Source organism: Dunckerocampus dactyliophorus, chromosome 1, assembly GCF_027744805.1.
Source record: "Dunckerocampus dactyliophorus isolate RoL2022-P2 chromosome 1, RoL_Ddac_1.1, whole genome shotgun sequence".
NCBI classification, from domain to species: Eukaryota; Metazoa; Chordata; class Actinopteri; order Syngnathiformes; family Syngnathidae; genus Dunckerocampus; species Dunckerocampus dactyliophorus.
In genome coordinates this window covers 33,671,178-33,692,909 of record NC_072819.1, presented here as the reverse complement: position 1 = coordinate 33,692,909, position 21,732 = coordinate 33,671,178, and the positions used below count along the sequence as shown (strand labels likewise).

General features: G+C 40.3%; 1 protein-coding gene across 1 annotated transcript in view; it reads right to left on the bottom strand.

The window, feature by feature from the left end:
• Positions 1-21,732, bottom strand: part of LOC129186872 (leucine-rich repeat-containing G-protein coupled receptor 6) — a 53,610-nt gene that overhangs the window by 17,566 nt on the left and 14,312 nt on the right. The window contains exons 2-4 of the mRNA XM_054785619.1: positions 16,345-16,416; positions 5,944-6,015; positions 4,288-4,359 (exon numbers count right to left, since the gene is read on the bottom strand). Of these exons, the coding sequence (XP_054641594.1) occupies positions 4,288-4,359; positions 5,944-6,015; positions 16,345-16,416 (216 nt within the window). The remainder of the gene's footprint in view (positions 1-4,287; positions 4,360-5,943; positions 6,016-16,344; positions 16,417-21,732) is intronic.

Genomic DNA, 21,732 nt, shown 5'->3' with positions numbered 1-21,732 from the left:
GCGCCGGTAGCAGCCTCCTGTATCGATAAGAATCAGCCATAAAACTTTAGATTAATCGATTGTGGAGACATGCACTGGGTATCGCGACAGACGCAACCAGTTGACAGAGTGTCTTTTAAACAGCGCGAGAGCCTGGGTTGACGGCGAAAGGATTGTCGCGCATGCTCCATAGCTTGCCATGGCTGAAGATGAGAATGGATGTACAGTAAATAGTCAGCTTGCACCCTTTTTGTACAAGCTAGACGGTGACTAGCTCATACAAGAATGGTGCAGAACTTGACCAGCCAGACCAACAGAGGTGATTATGGTAACTTTTTTGCTCTGTACCTGCTTCACTTTGAAATGTTGCACCTTTGTTACCTACCTGGAGTATTGAAAACACTATGCTCATTCTGAAATGTTGCACGCTTACATTTTGAGTATGGGATTGCTTTCTTTCCCAAGCTACACAGCATTTTCATTGCACCCATGTGACAAACAGTTGTATTTACTTATGTGTGCTTGGAAGAGATTTGTCATTATTTAATTATTTTGGACTATTTATTCAATTTGTATTACTGATTGGTTAAGACTTCTCTTTTTTCGTTGTTATATTATACATAGATAGATGGATGTTTATTGTCATTGCACACAGTATACAATGAAACTTACTTTGGGAACTTTGGTATTTCTGGCAACATTAAGACATGTTAAAACTTAAAAGTTCCAAATGTAACTGGTAGATATTAAACACAGAATGCAAAATATTTATCCCATCAAACAAAAGATGTTCATTCAGCAAGTCTTTTTGGTCTGTGTCTAAACAATATATACATTTGACATGTTATTCTGTTGACTTTATGTTTTGCAGCATGCCTGGGGACATGTTGTGCTCTTTTACGCATTTCAAAATATTGTAATCCCTCTTTCATATAATTGCCATCTTTATTTTTTGACATCACGTTTTCACACAGGGTCATGTAGGTTTGGATTTTTTTTCTTCCTTAACAATAAAACGTTTAATTTAAAAACTGCACTAATGTTTAATTTTAATGATCTGAAACATTCAAGTATGACAAACATACAAAAAAGACAACAGGAAGGGGGCAAACACTTTTTCACACCACTGTACATTCCTAATTCAAATACTTGGGTTCCTAAGAAAGTAATTATGGGGACTATGTACAATTCTCCTGGTGTCTTTTAATAGGCACTTACAAAAACATCTTTTTAGCTTTACCAGTATGGGCATGCAGCTACGGTATAATATTCTTATTAATCACAAAGACAGGAACCTTACAAACCTTTGCCAACGTGGTGTTCTCAACCTACTGACAAAGTGTGTCATAAACCTTAATGTATACACACTGTCCAGGCTGATGGATGGTCGACTCAGGGCAGATGATTCTATGCTATTCTTCTGTTTTGACCCATCACACGCACTCATTTAGTTCAATCAATAATCCGTTTTTTTAACATTTTACTGTGCCTTTCTTTATTGAAGAACTTAAACTTGCAAACCAGTGAGCATGTGACAGGTTGACCTACTCATCTTCTAAACAGTCTCTTTTCTGTCACCAATGTGGTTCTTTGAGTGTTTTAATGCAGCTCCCACTCAGCCTCTCCATCATTGCAAAGCTTCACCAAACAAACAGCATCATCAAAGTGAAATTTGAACTTGGCACTCTGAACTCTGGGCTTTTCTCCCCAGGGAAATATTCCACCAGGAGAGGCAACTGTATATACTGGCAAATGCTCACACATAACCACATATGAATGCACATGAGCGCACAAACGCTTCAAGAAATTTTCATCTTGTCTACTTCCTGAGCTATTTTTTTTCAGCGCTCAACATCGTCTTTATGCATCCTATGTGCCCCAACCGTGAACATTGTTTGTCCTTGACCCAAATCACCAGATAAAAGCTGCGGAAGACCCTTCAACTTTGTGGACTGCTCTCCAGGGCAAAATAATAACTGTCCCTTTGAGTGGACCTGCCAGGTCTCCCGAAGGTCCAGTCAGAACCAGGAATGTTTGACAGAAGCCAATAAAGCAGCAGCTATTTCCTGTCGATCACATCAAAGTCTGAAGTATGATTATGGGAAAGAGAGGGAGAAAGTTCTCTTAAATGATGCAGGAGATGTGTGGACTTTGTGCTCTCAGCTCTCCAGATGGTCACAATGTATTCACTGGGGCCCACTGATGAGCGCATTTCTGTGGTGTAAATTTAAAATTGCTTTCTTCCAAATATTCATTGTGAAATTAATCAACAAAATGCTCTTCTACCTGTTTACTGACCTTTAATGAACAGTAATAATTCTGTGGAGACAAGCTAATTCTTGGTCATTTATTTTGGATGAAAGCCTTCTTTATGACAATTTAAAACCCCTGTGCTGACTCAGATGCCATGTTTCTTTCTTATTACCAAATTATGTGTTTCATGTCAGTGAGAGGTGCCGACAAGCTTTACTTTCCAAAGCCGTTTCCCTAGTCTATCTACGCTGCGCTTATCATTACGGCAATTAAAAGGTGCTGTTCGTCTTGATACAGGGACTTGGTGTGTAGGTGTATGTTTTCTTCTGTCTTGAAGTCATCTCTATGGGGAGTAATTATTTGTAGACCACACACACTTGGCTGATATACACAGCATTTCACATTGAAGGTAAAGACACAAAACAAATTCTGACACATGCCATCAAGAGGAGGGCTTGTGGCACAGAGCCAGCCTTAAAGGAAAACTGCACTTTTTTTGGAATTTTGCCCATCATCCACAATCCTTTTATGAGACATGAACACACACGTCTTTCTCTTTTCTGTGCCTTCTAAAGAAATAAAAAGAGACAGCTCATCACTGCACATAATGGGACACACCTATGCCGCCTCAGAAGGCCGCTATTAAAACACCTCCAAAAACCTCCACCAAGGTTTTATGGTTTTATATCCATGCTGTAACCATGTAGTAACAGGTACATTCATGATAACATGTAATACTTACAGTATTGTGCAGTATTTTGGTCCCTTTAAGCATTACAGGAACTTGCTTCCTGGGCGCAAAGATTTCACATAGCAACATAGAAACGAACTCCTACATCTAGCATTAACTTTTCAAATAAACGCGAAAATAAAAACACAGCAGCAACTCCAACATGTAGCTTTACCCTTCGGTAGTCAGCTGAGGCGTTGGAGCGCGGCACTGACGCGCTGTGGGAAAGTGTGTGGTGAAGCTAGTCGCTAGCCAGCTAGTAGTTAGCCGGCGTGATGTGGCAGGGTGTCAATACACCAGTAACGTAGTTCGATCGGCGTAGCAATGTTAATAATAATAAAAATAACAATGTCGCTGTAGCTTGGTTAATATGTATGTTACATTATATGCAAATTGAGTGTCGCTTTTTGGATTTTTTTCAGAAGGATTTCTAGGCAGAATAAGTGTTTCGTGTTACGGGCATCCTTAGCGCTGTCTTTTTATTTGTTTTTATATCTTTAGAACGCACAGAAAAGACAGACATATGTGTTCATGGCTCACATAAGGATTGTGGATGATGTGGGAGAGTTTTGTGCGTGTGTGCGTGCGTGTGCGTGTGTCTGTGTCTGTGATGGCCTGGTGTCTGAATTAAGGTTGAGCAAATCTACCTAATAACAGCTTGTACAGTAAGTTGTAGTGTTGGGTGGTGTGTAGTAATAACGAACAGCCCTCCTTTGTTACAACTAAAGCAATTGTTCAATGAAGGGAATGCATTTATAAATACCATGTAGTATGTTAGAACAGAATTATTGATGTGGAAAGCAGACATGTGAATTTAGTGTGCAGTATATTGAGACTGGCGGCTAGGGGTGAGGAGTTACAGATGAGGTCCACATGCGCACACCCCAACATGCACACTGACACACATACACTGACCCTCACAGATGAGGAAATTTAGCCACCAAACACTCTCATTAGCAAGTGGATAGCAGTGTGGGTGGTGGGAGAAGAACGGGAAGAGTGGAAAAGGAAGAGAAGCAGAATTAATGGAAAATGGGGTTGTTTCACAGCTCATTGGAGATGTTCTCTCTGGCCTGCAGTGTCTGCTGTTTCCCTCATGGCTTCCAGATGCTACCATGAGCTGCATTTACACAGACTGCAACTCCTATAGTCAGCCAGCTCTGTATTGAATATCGAGGTACTTCAGCCCAAGTTAGATTATGGTCTGTAATATGTCACTATAGCTTCATTGCAGTTACAGCTGAGATATGTTTGTACATGAGTGGGGGTTTCATTCCCTGCTAAATGAAATGGTGTGAGTGAATGTGTGTGTTTCTAGAGCTCACAGGGACAGCAGGTTGGGTAAGTCCCACGCAGCATCACCAGGAAGCCTTTCAAGCTGATTGTTTTGCAGCATTCTGAAAGGAACAGGAGTATATTAGTGAAATTAACTAAAAATGAACAAATTTTAAAAAAGGGATAACATGAGCGGGGCTTCTCTGGCCACACTAGTAAATTCCATGATGATGGAAATCTTACGCGGAAAGGAAAAGGTCAGTGAAAGCTTCAAAGGAAACAAAGGTAAGGAGATGCTCCTTGGGTGGGCTGTTAATGTAATTCTCAGAAGAATGGTGCAATGAGGAAGTGGGGGCAGAAATTGAACTCTCCATTTCCTGCTCTTGCACTTCTTTTCTTTTTTTTAGGTTGTTTAATAAGTCTTTGGATGTTAGAGACCAAGTCTCTGGTGTATTTTATCTGACAATTATGGTAATATGATACCAGAAAAGGTAAACCTTCCTGAGCAGTCAGTCTAGCAGTTTAAAGCAATTGAAGTTATGTAGATGCGGAATTATTGACACTCCAGCTTGGCTTAGCTTTAATTAATTAGCTTTAATTAACCAGCCAGGTTGTTGTCACAGCCAATCATGCCTAATTGCTTCATCAAAACAACATAGCTGTGTATGCAATAATACCTTCATGATACAGTGGAACCTCACAAGTCCAACTTCCAATGCAGCGTGGAGTTTGGTCCCGAATTTCAGAGAAAATGCATTTTTTGATTCACACAAAACTAAAATGTGTAGTATATTGGAATGCACAAAAAATTAATTTAGGCATGTATGTTTACCATTTTTTTATTTTTTATAATACAGTTGTGTGCAAGTGCGTGAGTTTCTACTGTTGATGTGTGATGAAGCGAGTACATCATCAACCTTGCAGTTTTCTTACACAAGACCAGTCATGCATTGTTTTAACAGCCCAGCTGTAACTTGTATATTGAGGAAGGAAACCAACAGCTGAACTGCTCTGAAGTCAAGGGGAGCATCCAAAGTTGGCTTAACTGTCAGAGAGGCTTTCAGACATGAATTCATATTTACTTTTGCTCCATTGTAATGGATTCTTGCCTAGTTCACTCAGTCTGTGTCAGTGAGTTTTATAACACAAGGTGAAAATAGATCAACCTGTGTGTCTTTCTGTCCGGTAGTTGGGTGTTTTCCCTCAAACCCCACTACTTCTGCCAGTTTTACATTCAATGGTAGGTATTGTCAATCATTTTTAAGGAAGGACGTATGAAGGAAGTATGAAATAACTGAATTGGTTGCCAGAGCTCAACCCCCAAACGCCCCACACTATATATTTTTATGGCTGCTGTGCACATTTTTTGGAATTTACTACCTGTTTTGTGAGCATACGTAGAAATCGTTCATATCGTGACTTCTCTGTCATTCGCAGTTATCGACGTTGATAATGTGGCTGGGAGATCCATGCATTACAAAGGTGTGTGTGAGTAGGGCGTGTACTGAAATGAGGGAATTTCAGTCAGGGCCGGTATCCACAGCATATACATTTCATCCACAGCTAATGATGCATGACCTGTGTGAACTATTCAAGGCGAGAGAACAACTAAATTCCCTCCAACCAAAATTCAGGATACAACAACCTACCGGGCAAGAAGACAGAACCCCTAGATTTAGCTTGGAAGAGAGGAGTAAATTACTCACAAAACTTTAAGGTTGTGGAGACCCTGGAGAGAGTGGCCTGAGATATATTTCAGCTGATTCCCAGAGATTCGCCTAGGAGGCAAAAGAGAGATTAAAATGTAAAAATTACAATGAACTACGAGCACATACAGTACATAGAAATGTACAAGTCTCATAAGAAAAGCATTGCCTTTTACTTCATTGTATACTTTCAGATAAAGGAATTAAGCACTGCCATGACTTAATCTTTATGCCTTGGAGTGAGTGCTCCCTGCACGGTGTTTGCTGTTGGCCGCAAGCACACCAAGCCTAAAGCAAAACAGGGGACTTTGATGAGTGAGTAAAGGTGGAATTGAATAAAACTTTCAGATTAGGTGAGCATATGCAGCATGAAACTAGAGGAGATGTGCTTGCCTTCCTGTGGCTATGTTTATGTATGTATACTCAGGTGGATCCTTTTTTACGTGCATGCGTGTGAAGTGACAGCGTCTGATATTTTCCATGTCCTTGACTTCATTTGAGCTTGTTCTAAGGAGCCTTGAGTTCGAGGATAGAACGAGAGAAAACCCACACACATTCATACAAGCAATCCAATCAGCTTGTTTATCAAACACAGCACCTAATGGTCATTTGTGAGTGTGTATAAGATGTCCAAATAAATAGCATTGAGTCCAGCAGTGTAACTCTCAAGGTCAGAAGCTGGAAGCACAGTTTAAACACAAATTTGGCCTTCACAGCTTGAGACCACCCACTTTTGTTAAACACACACCCACATGTTACATGCTACACATTGGCATCCTCTTCCTCACACTCTTGCTCTTCTGTCTGACAGCCTTATGTTAAGCAGCTAGCTTGGTGCAAATATAGTCAGATACTGATAGAATACCGTATGCCTTTCCAAACCACTATCGCCACCATCACCATGATGGTAACAGACAACGGCTCTGAGCAAACTCCATCTGACAACTGACACAGATGTCAGTATGCCAGGCTTATTCGTCTGCGCTGCCGAGCCACGCAGCTCTCACATGTACAGTACCTGGCAATTCTCACACCCGTTTAAAACGCTCATGAAGTGTGTGCTTATCAACACAAGTACAAAATTGCAAAACCATGTTTTCCAAGCTGTTTTGGTGCCATTTAGTCACGCCAACGTTAAATGCACCAAATAATGTATCATTTTTTTAAATGATGAAAAACGTTTAGAGTGTAAACTTCCTCCTTGGTGTACATCAGGTATTCAGTACCATTTGACATCCATCTGTTGCACAATATGGCTATAGGGACAGTTTCAACTGGTACTTCAACAAGAATAACTGTTTCTATAGGCCTTGCTGAGGCCCCATAAAATAGATCTACGCCTCTGTCTACAAAGACCATCAAGTGCCTTTCCGCTAAAATAAACGATCAGCTGCGGATGTACCACATTCATAGAGACATAGGTAGCACCAAGGGGAAAAAAGAAACGTCATTCTCGAAGGACTAATTTAGAGTTTTAGAAAACAAATGTAGTTAAGGCCATTGTAGGGTATGATGTGTAAGTATTTCAGCCAGACAGCCTTTTTTTATTCGCACCAAAACTGGGGCCAAAATTGCATTTCAGCAAAACTGCATGCCTTCATTGTCGACTGTATTTGTCAAATAATGATTTTATCAAAAGTGATGGCGGCTACTGAAAAGATGTTCTGATCTTGATTGATATGAACAATACAACCCGAGCTCTGTTGACACAGAGTTTCCATGACATCAGTCTGTTTATTTATGTGTATGTGTATAAATGATTATACATATGGCCGAATGTTCCACACTTTGTCTTTCATAGTTGCTCCAAATCAATGTCATTCTAATGAAAAACGTCTTGCCCTTGTCAAAGCATTTGCCCCAGCTGTTTTTTTATTTTAATTTAATTTCAGCATGGTTTAGTTTTTTCTTGGCCCATTGAGCTGCCTAGATTAAAAACTCCACCACAGAATATTTCACCCCATAAAGATATATAAATAAAGTAAAAAGAAACACCACTGTGGTTCTAATATACTGGAGAAACTGGTACCCATAAGTAGGGGTGTCAAAAAACATTAATTGAAATTAATTAATTAGTCATAGTGATTTTTTTTTTAAATCACAGTAATCTAATTTTTAAACTCTAATGTTACTGTTTCTGGATACGAGTTGCCTTTTTCAAATTAGTTTTTATACGTTGGTCTAGAGTTGTTGGAGGTGGAAAACAATGGTCAGGCACACCTGAAATGGACATTAATGGGCTGTGGTTGTGGATGGCTTGTTTAGCACCAGGTGATAAACTCCCATTTTAATTGGGAAGGCAAGATGACAAGCGGTGAGTCGCGGAGAGGAGATCTTAAAATGAAGGAGCTTTGTCGGCCCAATGAATGGGAAATTTACATTTCAAAAATGCTCGGACAGCACAATTGGTAAAGGTAAAGTGATATCCCTTCTTTGTAAGAAGGAATTTGCTTTCCACGTAAGCAGCTCAAGTTTAGCCTACCACATTAACGCAAAGCACCCAGTCGCAAGTGCGGCCACAGCTAACGTTAGCAGCAAAGACATTAGCAATTTAACGAGCCATAGCAAAGCTCTTTACCAAACCAAAGTTGAAGAGAATCCCCCTGTCCGCGTATGAGCAAGTATTCGACCGACAGGCTGATGAATGTTCTTGCCAAGTAGATAGTGATCAACTGCAGACCGATAAACATAGTGAAGACGGTAGGTTAACAGAGGTGATTCAAACATTGACCCATCATACAAGCCGCCGTGCAGGACTACAGTGACGACCAAAATTGGCAAGATGTACAACAGTGAAAAGAAAAACAAACTTAAGATTTTTGTGGAGGATTCACCCAACTGTATTGCTATAACCAGAGATCATTGGACCTCAGAAAAAGTGATCTTACTGTTTTTTGATGTGTTAACGTCAGCGTGTTTTTGAACCTGATGTTTTATTTTATTTTTATTGTCAGATTATTTTGGAGAGTGACTGAAGAACACAGCAATATTCCCCCTTGGTGGTCAAAAATGAAGGTTGCAGGCAGCCCCTGGAACTAGTCTCAAATACAGCGAAATGCAAATGGCTATCGGACTGCATCTGTTCAAGATTGTTAAAAACAATAAATTACTGTATAAAGCCACTTTTTTTGTTACACAGTGGAACCTCGGTTAGCATCCGCCCCAGTTATCGTGTTTTTTGGTTAATATCAAATTTCTGCCACAATTTTGCCTCGGTTTGCATGCATTCTTTCGTTAGCGTAAAATATGGCACGCTTCTTGTCCTTTTATTAATATACTGCGTGAGTCCATCTGTATTCTTAATATATTTTTTTTAATTAGAAAAGGTCCTTCTTTGTTAGCATCCAATTAGCTGGTGAAAAAAATTTAACCCGGAAGTTACGTCACCCGTGGATGATGTCATCAGCGGTTGACCCTCAAAATAAGTAACACAAAAGTGATTTTTGTAGTGTTATAATTACATGCATACACATACATGCATAAAACAATTCTAAATGCATAGAAATTATGAATGAAAGGGCTAAATGAACATTTAAGGTTACCAGGGTTCCTAAGCAAGTATGGAAAGTATGGAATTTAATTTGATAAATTCCAGGCCTGGAAATGTATGGAAAATGGAAACTCACATATAGAAAAATATTCATGATTCCATCCATCTATTTTCTATGCCGCCTATCCTCATTAGGGTCGCCGGGGTATGCTGCAGCCTATCCCAGCTGACTTCGCTAGTCACTCTGGACTAATCCCCAGCCAATCGCAGGGCACATATAGACAAACAACCATTCACACTCACATTCATACCTATGGACAATTTAGAGTCACCAATTAACCTAACATGCATGTTTTTGGAATGTGGGAGGAAACCGGAGTACCTGGAGAAAACCCACGCACGCACGGGGAGAACACGCAAACTCCACACAGAGATGCCCAAGCAGAGATTCGAACCCAGGTCTTCCAGATCTCCCGACTGTGTGGCCAACATGCTAACCACTAGGCCACCTGTTCATGTTTCCAAGACTGTTATTACTGTTCTGTTTTCGGAAAGATAACATTATGACTAATTAACTATTTTTTCAAGGTACTGGCTAAGGCAGCTAAGATATTTCAGTGAGAGCACACAGTGAGCGACGCATCCCGGAAAACATTTGGGAAGATTGACAAGTTGACTGGCCAGTGTCCTGCTTTTATCCTCCTCCAAGCCTTTGAATGAGCTACATTACCTAGCATTACCTATAATCTCCTCGAAAGTATATGGTGACATAATGGCATACATATTCAGAATAATTAAAACAAGCAATTAATTCCATAATTTGTTTACATGTTACGAGTGCTGCAACTAACTTTTCTTTGTCAAGTGTTGTTTTCATTAATCGAGTAATCGGTTAAAATCAAAAAGAACCAAACACAAACAGTTAGTGATTTGATCTGCAACATAACAGAAAAGAGGCAAAAATGTCGATCACTGTTTTCTTAGGTCAACCCTGATGTGTGTGAATATCTTGTTTTGCCTAAAACACAAAGATAATAGGTTTGGTTTCTTTATTACTAAAGAAATGAAAACATATTCACATATGAGGCTGAAATCAGAGGATATTTACATTTTTAAATAAAAAAACTAATTGAATACCAAAATATTTGTCGATCAATTGGCTAATAAATTAATGCTCTAATGATACACATCTACTGTATTTACTGAGATGGAATTTTGAAATGTCAAATCTGTAGGAACCCTGGGTTACATTTACCTTCATTGAAGACTACTGTTTACAAAGACACCATGTGGCAGCGAGACACACGGACACCATCTTCCTGTTTTGTCATGAGTTATGTCTTGACTTCAACAGTGTTTCAACTTCTTTGTCAACATGTTGGCACTTGCAACTTTCTCTGGCGCCATTTTGGGTCACAGTATTGAGGTGAGACACACTTTCCAATTCAATAAACAACTCTTGTCAAAACAGGAAGTGGTGGTGGTTGATCTTGCTGCCACATCGTGTTTTGGGGACTGTCGTCAAGAATCACTTCGTCAGTGAAGGTAAAAGTAACCTTAAATGTTCATTTGTTGTTTTCATTCATCGATTATATGTGTTATGCATTTCAAATTGTTCTAAGTGTTTTAATTAACTCAGTTAATTACAGATCATAATTAGTTAATCTCATTTTTTTTAAAATCTCTTAACAGCATTAAACTTAAGACCACCTTTACCATAATGCCACACCCCTTTGTCTCAAAGTAAACAAGAGTTACTAGTACAATGCAAGTACTGATAAATGTATTCATTAATGTAGATTGATGGAAAGATGGCATTATACAGTACTTTGGCATTCAATGCAAAGTCATCATTATTAAGCACCTTTAAATAATGATGAAGACTGTGGTTGTAGTACACTTACTAGTGCGCAAGCAAGAAAGACCTTTCACAGCCTTTGTCCATCAACAGAAATGTGATCCCCGTACTGTTTAGAGGTCCAGCCTGAGGGTCAACCACTTAACCTGGTGTTAACCTCTGAAATTATTGCAGTAAAATTAACATGTTGAAAGCTTTCATTGTAAAGTTTATGGGATAACAAATGCAAACAGGGGAAACTTCAGCAAAACTCCAATGGCAACAGTAAAAGGAGGAGTAGATTGATGATAGTTCCCTTTGTGTGCACCTGGAGTAGTAAGATGGCCAACAAAACAATTATAATCTACAAACCTCCCTGTCCTGGCAGATAACCAGAGTTGAAGAGCAGTATATCAGTGGCTGCTATTAAGTTCTCTGTGATTGCTGTCACTGGACATTACATTAATCCGTATTGTGTCTCCAAGACACTGCCAACTCTAAGTTTGGATTCCACTTTGTATTGCTATTGTAAGGTGTTTGACATTTGAGTGATTGTGGTGGGTAATGATAGACAAGAAACTCAATGCCAATGCCAGTAAAAGAGGTGTTTTGAAATCTGATCATGATTATTTGATTAATGATTGATCATTATATTTTGATTATGATATCTCTTCAGGGGGTATTAAGGCTTTCAGACAGTTTTCAACTTGTACCACTCCCTGTTCATTGTAGGCAAAAGCATGCAATTAAAAGTGATTAAACAGTGACACCTCGGTTTTTGTTTTTATCCGTTCTTAAGGGCCTGTCGAGAACCGAATCATATGAAAGCCAAATAAGTTTTTCCATATAAGAAACACAGTGGAACCTCAGTCAGAGTGATTCCACTTGCAACTATCTTTGGCTCCATGGTGGGTTATTTTGCAGCTGTGACCAATTATAAAAAAAATGAAGAAGATTACAATAAAACATTAGAAAGACCACTAAATAGTAGAGAATTTGCCGGGGGCCAGTGAACAGTGACAACTTACTATCCGCATTAAAACCACAAATAATCAACACATGCCAAGATTTGCTACATGCTGTTACATATTTGAATCACCTCCATTAAAGCTGCTGTATCTCACGGATAGGCGGCTGGGCTGACTTTCCAACGTACTGTAAGCATTATATGCTGTCCTCTTCCTGCTTTGAGGGCACAAATTACACCGCGCATAACAGGTTATGTTTGTAGTTATGTTTGTTGTTAGCTAATGATAGCTATTTGATAAAGTTTAGCTATACTATTGGCTATCATTGAATGTATTACAACAGTGTAACAACATGACTTGTTGCTTCTCTGGGACTGCTTTTATGTGCGTGTACTTTAAGGTAGGGCATCGTTTGAATTTGAACGATTCCGGTTCCTAACGATTCTCACCATAAGTGCGCGAGGACGAGGTACTCCGTTATTTCCACACCATGAATCCGGAGGTGTTTAATCATGTTGACCCTCCTTTGCATGATATCATTGTGTGGCAAATGTTGCATTGAGTCGACTGCTCTTTTTTTTATGATGGTAAGCCAAACTTTATAGCTGCATCTTCTTTGTTGGTGCTTACCGGCTTCTTTTTCATTGGCGGTCGCCGGCTTCTTCTTTGGTGTTTACAGGTATTTTTGACGTCAGCACTGAATCTAGGCATCGAAAAAAAAAGTGAACGATCCCGGGAGAATCACAATGTTAGTCCCGGTTCCCATAGGCTCAAGACTCGATGCCCAGCCCTAGTGTACGTGCTACGGACATGTACGTGACTATCAGACAGCCGTGAGTGGCCAGTCATCTTACTCGAGCTGACAATTTTTATGCAGCTTAAGTCATAATTGTGGAAAAATAGACATTTTTCTGTTCAGTTCATTCTTTTAAACCACTATTCGAAACAAATGCTAGCCGGTGGTAGTGTTCTTCTCTTTTTTGGGTGAAAAAATGTCAATAAGCTGCTTACACATACATGGATAGCTCAGAAGTAACAATATTGGAGTAAAGCAAATGCAGCATGATACAACTGATGTTTATGAGGAGGGCCTATGAAGGACCTGCTGTATGCGGCTTAAGGATAGTATTTGCTCTCCTCTTTGTTTTAGCAGAAAGTATGTGGAGTAAACATAAAATTAGAAAAAAACAACTATTGAAAAAAGTATACTTGGCTTTTTAATAACCCAGGGTAAAATGGATATGAAGGACTTTAAAATAAACCGGGATGGAGGTATATAAAGAGGGGAGGTACTGTATATAAAGTGGGAAGGCCGAGATGTAAAACCAAACATGAAACAATTAATCAGTCTACCAGTCTACCAATCAGCATGCCTGGTCCCGTCCTCTCCTGGTGCTACAAGCAAATACTGCGGACGCACATCAAATGTCTCTCTCTCTCTCTCGGTCGCTTGCTCGCTCAGTCCCATCCTGTCCAGGTTTGTGTTTGGGCTTCAACTAATTTGTGGTGTAAAATATTAAAAAGTATAAACTGTAAATGTGTTTATCATGATCTCCCTCGCACTCAACAATGAAAGAAGAATATTGGAAAAACACCCAGTACCCAGTCTTTTTTTCCTCTTCAAGATCATTCTCTCTTCAAGTTTCTTTCTGGGGGTAGAAAATATAAAAACAACCTGACCTTAATGCCAGAATATCCGGAATATCCGGAATACAGAGAAACCAAGATGAAGGAGGCTGTAAAACATGGTGAATTGTCTTCGGACAAACAAAACAGGTTGAGCTGCATCCAAAACTTGTAACTCCCTTTCCCAGACATATTTTCAATACTGAAGTTAAGCATTGCTCTGCGCTTATCATTGCAGACCTGCCAACATGTACACATTTTTCGTACATGGCAGGCATTTTGATTTTTGAATATGCTTTGCAGGTACGCATTTTGTTAAATTTTGCCGTTTCAGTTTCAAGTTCAGTCTCAAAGCGTAGCGCGACGTACACCACCTAAAAAACTCCTTCAGCTGCAGACTGTTAAGCCAGTTGTCAGCTTGGAGTACGTTATTTCCTGTCTGTATATGACTCGTTCAAAGGGCAGGCCGTACACTTCTGCTCTTTCTCCTCCGATTTAAGATCTACATTTGCAATAAAAGTGACTGTTGTAACACATCGATTAGTTTCAGCTGAACTAACAACCCCTTCTCTCTCTAATTACCATAGTTTGCTCGCTACAAAGTAAGCTAAAAAGCTAAATAGTTGGTGAGAGTTGTGGTTGCTTACAGAGTTGATGGGGTGTTCAAAGTGCGGACCAGAGGCCATTTGCAGCCCGTGGCTCATTTGGTATTGGCCCGTTGCACATTGAAGAAGTAAAACAAAACAAAAACAGCAACAATGGAAAAAACAGAGCAAAAGGCATAATGAGAAAATCCTGAAATGTTGATATTAATAACGTAACACAAAGCTTTGTCTTTAAATATATATAATTTTTTTTTTGCCTTTTTACAAAATGTAAAAAAATATATAAAAATAGGAATTGTGTACAGAGCCTTGCAACAGGGGGCCATGCATTATCATGCTGCAACATGAGGTGATGGTTCTGGGTGAATATGGCACAACAATGGGCCTCAGGATTTCATCACACTATTGCTGTGCATTCTAAATGCTATCAATAAAATGCACTTGTGTTCATTGGCGATAACATACACCAAAAAGCACCGCCGCCACGGGCCACTCGATCCACAACGTTGACATCAAGAACTTCTCACCCACGCCGAACTCACTGTCTGCCATCTGCACTGAACAGTGAAAACCGGGATTCATCCTTGAATAGAACACCTCTGCAAAGTGCCAGATACCATCGAATGTTAGCATTTGCCCACTCAAGTTGGTTACGACGACAAACTGTTAGGTCGAGACCCCGATGAGGATAATGAACATGCAGATGAGCTTCCCTGAGACGGTTTCTGACAGTTTGTGCAGAAATTCTTTGGTTATGCAAACCGATTGTTGCATTGTTAAGTGCACTGCCAAATTCTCTGGAACACCTTTGGGAGACGGCTTCTGGTAGAGCAAATTTAATTTACGGGCAGCAGCTCTGGTGGACATTCCTGCAGTCAGCATTCTTATTGCACGCTTCCTCAAAACTTGAGACATCTATGGCATTGTGCTATGCGATAAAACTGTACATTCTCGTTTCGAGTGGCCTTTTATTGTGGCCAGCCTTAGCCACATCTGTGCAATAATCATGCTGTCTCATCAGCAACTTGTTATGCCACACCTATGAGGTGGATGGATTATCTCAGCAAAGGAGATGTGCTGACTAACAGATTTCAACAGATTTGTATTGTGTATTTGAGATAAATATTTTTGTTTTAAATAGGCCTTTTGTGTACATAGAAAATGTTTAAGATCTTTTAGGTCAGCTTATGTATGATGGTAGCAAAAAAATAATAATTATTTAGCATTTCTATTTATGTTGAGTGTACAGGTAACTGCATATATCTAAACACACAATCACACCCACATAAGTGACGCAGATTTTGCTGCTTGATCATTACAGATTCCACACTGGTCTATATATAATTTTGAGTAAAAATATTTAGATTTTCTCACTGAGTTTTGTCTTTTAGTCAGTGTCAAGGACAATTGCATCCGTTTGCTTATTATATTATTCATAAATCCTGTTAAAAGTGACCTGGTAAAAACAGTACTTATGTATCACACACAATTCAATCAGTTCAACTGGAAGATGTAGTGGTTCACCAAGAAAAGCATTCAAAATGATAAATCTCTCAGTAACTATAGCAAAACATTTCTAATAATGCTTTTGTAGCTGTTAGCGTTTTTGTCTCAACTCAGGCTTGTGTGTGTGTGTGTGTGTGTGTGTGAGATGTGCAGCTGGCAAGATAGACTAGGGATGGGATTTTTGTGGAGCAGTCATTCCAGGGTTCCCTAGGTTTTGCTTCAGGCAGTTTCTCAGTAAAAGAGATAAGAGGCAGGCCAGAGTCATCAATCGAACATATCGGCCGCTCGGGCTATGACTTCCTTGTCATGTATGAGTTGTGACTATGGAAGGTTATTAACTGAACATGTGTTGAAAGATTCCATACTCACAGTTCTGTTAACAGGTGCAGTCGATGGAAGGCTCTTGGCTGGATCTCACTGATGTTATTCATACTGAGATCCCTGAAATGAGGAGAGGGAGAAACAACAGAATGAAAGTATCTGTGCACAAGCTACCTTATCAATGGTCTTTGAAGATTGTCAGGCGATTTAAATTCGAAATGTTTAGAAAGCATATTTCAAATGGCGATCAATCATTCAGAGTCGGGAGTAAGATGCAAAGAGAGGTTGAAAAGTTCGGCAAAGGTTAGAGGAGGAGGTTAGAAGAAGAGAAGAATTTCCCCAGTGAATCATTGCATTGCATTGCAGCTGTAATTTCCTCCTTTTTACGAATGACTCTTTCTCTTTTCCATATGTCTCACTCCAGTTTTCCTCAGATCTGACCCCTCTGTCTCCTTTCATACCTATCTCCCCATGGCACCTCGGGGGACCACCCCTCTCCATCCCCACCCCCCACATTGCTGTTATGTCGACACACTCCAATTCTCTGATACTCTGACACACTCTGACTTAAGAGAGTTTGTTGGGGGTGAATGTTGACCCAGCTGCGGTCACTGAGATTAAGCAGGGGGATGTTTAGGTGCTTCCATTTATGCATGCACACCAATGCAACAACGAAGCTGCTTCAACATTTGAAATTGTACAGTGACAACTTACATTTTAGTATCTGGTAGAAAACAATCTAAGATTGTGGCCTCAGTCTTGTAAGGTCTTTGGATAAACACAGTGCAAAATAGTGTTTACGTCACCCCTATTTTGGACTTTATTATAGTCCAGAGGGTCTTGCTTGCGTCTTCTAGAATGAGGTACATATTATGTCTTTGTTTCTTTGTGTTGATGATTCTAACCGTTGCACACAGTAAAGCCAGACCACCAGTCTAGCGAATGTAAATCGCACACCTGGAAGCCCTAAGCAGTTGGGAGGTTTGACATGCTAGCTGTTTGTCATGACAGCTAAGCTTGGCTGAATGGATTGATTTGCTAGCATGAGCTACATACATTAAGCTATAGAAGAGTTCGGAAAACTGTATGGCAACATTTTGGTTTTCAAATGTTTGCATTCCGAAAGGCTGTCATATTTAACTGCTCTGAAATGAACTCCATTGCGGCAGTTCAAGGATAAGATCTGATATGAAGCAATCCGTAGCACTTTCACTTTGTCTTTGGAGGTGTATTCTTGCCATGTGACGAGCTCGCAACGTTCTGCATCTCCATTTGCTGTGGGATGTTAGGTTTGTAATTAAGCTGCCTTTTTATAGCTCAACTGACATTTAATATGTTCCTTATGCACCCGGAGGTCTAAGTGCAGAACAGAACTAAGAGAGGTTCAAGGTGTCAGTCAAGGATACCTATATATGGGGATGCCTTCAGCCTGTTAATGGAAAAATAGCTGTTTCTCTAATGACATTGTGTCACAATGCAAAGTAGGCCATCAGTCTTTTAATTTCACTAATGACATTACCATTGCTGCACTCAACTTGGCTGTTACTTGTGTTCCATTCTTATTTTATAATGAGGTCTGAATTGTTTTTATATTTTGTTCTGCTGGCACAGCTCTAGATTGGCATTATACACATTCACTTCGACAACTCGGAGCGCAAATGCATATTGACAGCTGCTGGTGTAACATGCCATAAAGGTAGCAATGGGCCAATATAAAGAAGCGGAAGAGTGCAAACCAGTGTACACAAACAGTTAAAAAAAGGATATGAAGGGTATAGAAAGGGTGATGACTTCAAATGCCGATTAGACCATTCCTATGCAGTCCTTAGATAAAAAAAAAAAAATTGAAATCCTTTCAGCTGCTTGATTTAAACCAGTGTAAACATAAGAGATAACGTTCCTTTGGCAATGACAAAAAGCAGTGACATCTGACGTAATCAAAACTGGATGACATCAAATATAACATAGAAAGGACACATTACCCTCTCGAACAATACACCCTCATCCCAACATCTGATTGTAAAAGTATTTGCTCGATCATTGAACAAGGATTGTTAAAATAAGGCAACTCGTATGCAGGCATGCATTTCACTCAGCTTTTGGGGATGCACCTATAGATGGAGACAACTCTCTATTGTCTGCTCCTGATTAAAGAAGCCATAAACAAATGTCTGAAGTCTAAGAACGACTTCACTCAGACAGAATAAACAAGCTGCAATGGGGAAAATGTTTTAAGATAAAGACACAATGGTGAGTCATAGGGAAAGGTTGACTGTGGCTCTGCTCTCCAACGAGCTTGCTGCGAAGCAGGGGAGAGACACAGAGACATTTCTCCTCTGCAGGCCAAGGCCTCTGCTGACAACTTGACGTATCGTTGGAAGGCGCTGTGCTATGGCTTGTTTTTAAAATCAAATAACAGCTGTGGCTTTTTTAAACCATGATAATTATGATTGATGACTACCACATGTGCATTGTGTCGGCTGGTGCTGTAACGTGCAGATATTTTCAGCGCAAATAAACGGCCGCAAAAGAAAATGAGAAAGCGAGTGCTTAAAGATTTTGCAGCCACCGCAGTATATGCGCAGTATATGCGCAGTATATGGGAATTTCACAATTTGAACTGAGGTTTCTCTATTCCAGTTTTATAGGCTTCTTGTGTGTGACTGGGTGTGTATGAGCTTTGCAATCGAGAATGTGTGTATCTGTGTATCTGTGTCTTGTATAGTATTTTTCCCCCAATTTATATGTGGCTGGGGTGTGTGTGGCAAGATGTGTGTTGCTCATTTTCACACCCCCTATTGTTTTCCACTGAGCCTGCAGATGTGGTGGGTATAGATGCTGGTTGAATTTTCACCACATCATTCATGGAAAAATATTATGTTGGCCTGTGTGTTTCCCTGTGGTGGACTGGTGACCGGTCCAGGGTGTACCCCGCCTCTCGCTCAAAGTCAGCTGGGATAGGCTCCAGCATACCTTCACGACCCTAGTGAGGATTAAGCGGCATAGAAAATGAATGAATGGCCTGTGTGTTGAAGCGGGGGAGTGGACAAAAGGGGTTTCTTGTGTTTTTTTTTCATTTTTTATGTAAATATTCCGGATGGAGCCTTGGCCTTCACACTGTAGTAGATATACTGTATAAGGCTGATATTGCTGCAGGACATCACATCTTTCAGATGGCAGAGGCCCACAGGAAATCTCTGTCCCTCAGATGTCTGCCTGTTGCTGAATAATTTCCTAAAGCTGCCTCAGCACTGAAAGACATAGACGAGGAGACACATCCCTTTTGTTTTACAGTTAGCCACAATTTGCTCAACTTATCTATATGTTAAAATGTTTAATGACTAGCAAATGCTGGTGTTTGGTTTCTCCTTGTTTAAATAAAGACTAAGACCAATATTCATAATATCTAATGATAATATTAATAGATGACTCACTCCATCACATATGCTAAGACGTTTAATCTGATACAGTATATTGTTCAGTATTTTTTCATAAGCTGTGTGTGCATGTGTATGCCTGTGTTCACGAGAATGTAAGAGGCAAGAAAGTTAAAGCGCTGGATATTTGAAGACTTTCTGAAGTGATTTATTGGGTACCCATGGCAGGGTTTTTTTTCTTAAAGGGGAAATAGAAGCCTGAAGATGCAGAGGTAAATTTCCACTCATCCCCTGGGGCCCTTGCTGTCCACATCTTCTGCCACTTTCTATCACTCTCTCTTCCCATCGCTGCATGGTTCAAATGTCAGGAGCATGAGGTTACAAAGTCTACTTGTTACTTTTTGTTGTCAGCAGAACCACCAAGGTATGCGATCAAAGACCCGTCTCTGTGTAGGTGTGAACGTGCCCCTCATTTGTTTTGTAGACAATTTCAAACTGGTCGGCTTCCTTGACAATCGTCTATAATGTAGTGCCACAAAACATCTGGCCACATCATATGAAAGACAGTAACATTCATGCTCTGAGGTTTACCTAGGCCACGTCCACCAGCACACCAATCAGGAGATGCACAGGCTTTTTTTAGGTTGCATGACAGACCACCCTGGTGGGTGAATAATACTCTGATGAGAACAGATGGGATCAGCAGGCAGGTGTTTGTGTGTAGTCTTGGTTGTGAAATTTGTCAGACAGACAAAGCTGACCGGTTACGGTTATGGCTTAATTTATTTTGAACATACATACAGTATACACTGAATGCTTCATGTTAGAAGTCACAGTTCCACATGTCCGAAAAGGAGTAGGATGAAGCAGAGTTGATTTAATCCTACTCCCTCTTTGTATCACATCAATTGGTAATACATACATATGTATACATATAAACACACAGATAAATATATATACATGTACGCATATATGTATATATGTATATATATATACACTGTATACACCGCTACCAAGGTGGCTGGATAGCTCAGTTGGTAAGGCAGCCGCCTTTCACCCAGGTTCGAATCCAGCAGGGTACAATGAGGATTGTACAATACGGCATACAGAATAATCTTCCAGTTGGGTCCTTAGGCAAGACCTTTACCGCTACCGCCTAACTACCTCATATGATGAGCGATACAGAACAAAGAGACATACCGGCTCAGACGCTCAGCGCCCCCCAGAGATTGTGTGACGGATAAGACTATGGCTAAGATAAGACCCTGCAACCCCGACACAGACTAGCGTCAATGAGTGAAGTACCACCAGAAAGTCTTCTAGCTGAATAAGAACCATCCATACTGCGACAATCACTGAAACCAATGAGCTGATATACAGTACAACAACAGTGATCCTGAAGATGCTTGGCAAGCATAGCAATAACACGAAGGACAAGGAGAAGGCATCATGGTGGAGAAGGTTGGAAGCCAAAATCAAGGCAACATGGATGGAAGTAAGCCAATTGTCAAAACTCCAGAAAGGTGCAACCAGAAAAGGGGTGCCCAAGAGGTACAGTAGAGATGCCTAGTATACCTGAGGCTCTGGTAATTGCCAAACAAAGATTCCAAGTCTTGGCTGCAAGACTGAGGAGATACACAAGAGAAATAGAAGACAGGAAAATAAACCGGTTCTCCACTAACCCAGCTAAAGTGTACTCCCAGTGGCAAGGTAATACCACAAGAACTAACCCACCAAGGCTGGAGACTGAACAATACTGGAAAGGCATATGGGAGAGGGAAGCATCACATAACAGTGAAGCACAGTGGTTCTAAGATCTAAGAGCAGACCACAGCACCCTCCCTGACCAAGGTCCAGTAACCATCACAGTGGCAGACATCCAACAAAGAATCTCAGGTATGAAGAACTGGACAGCACCTGGCTCAGATATGGTTCACACCTACTGGTTAAAGAAGCTAACTTCACTCCATGAGCGCCTAGCAGCACAAATGAACCAACTCCTGAGGGATGGGACCCACCCTGAATGGCTGACCAAGGGGTGAACAGTCCTGATTCTGAA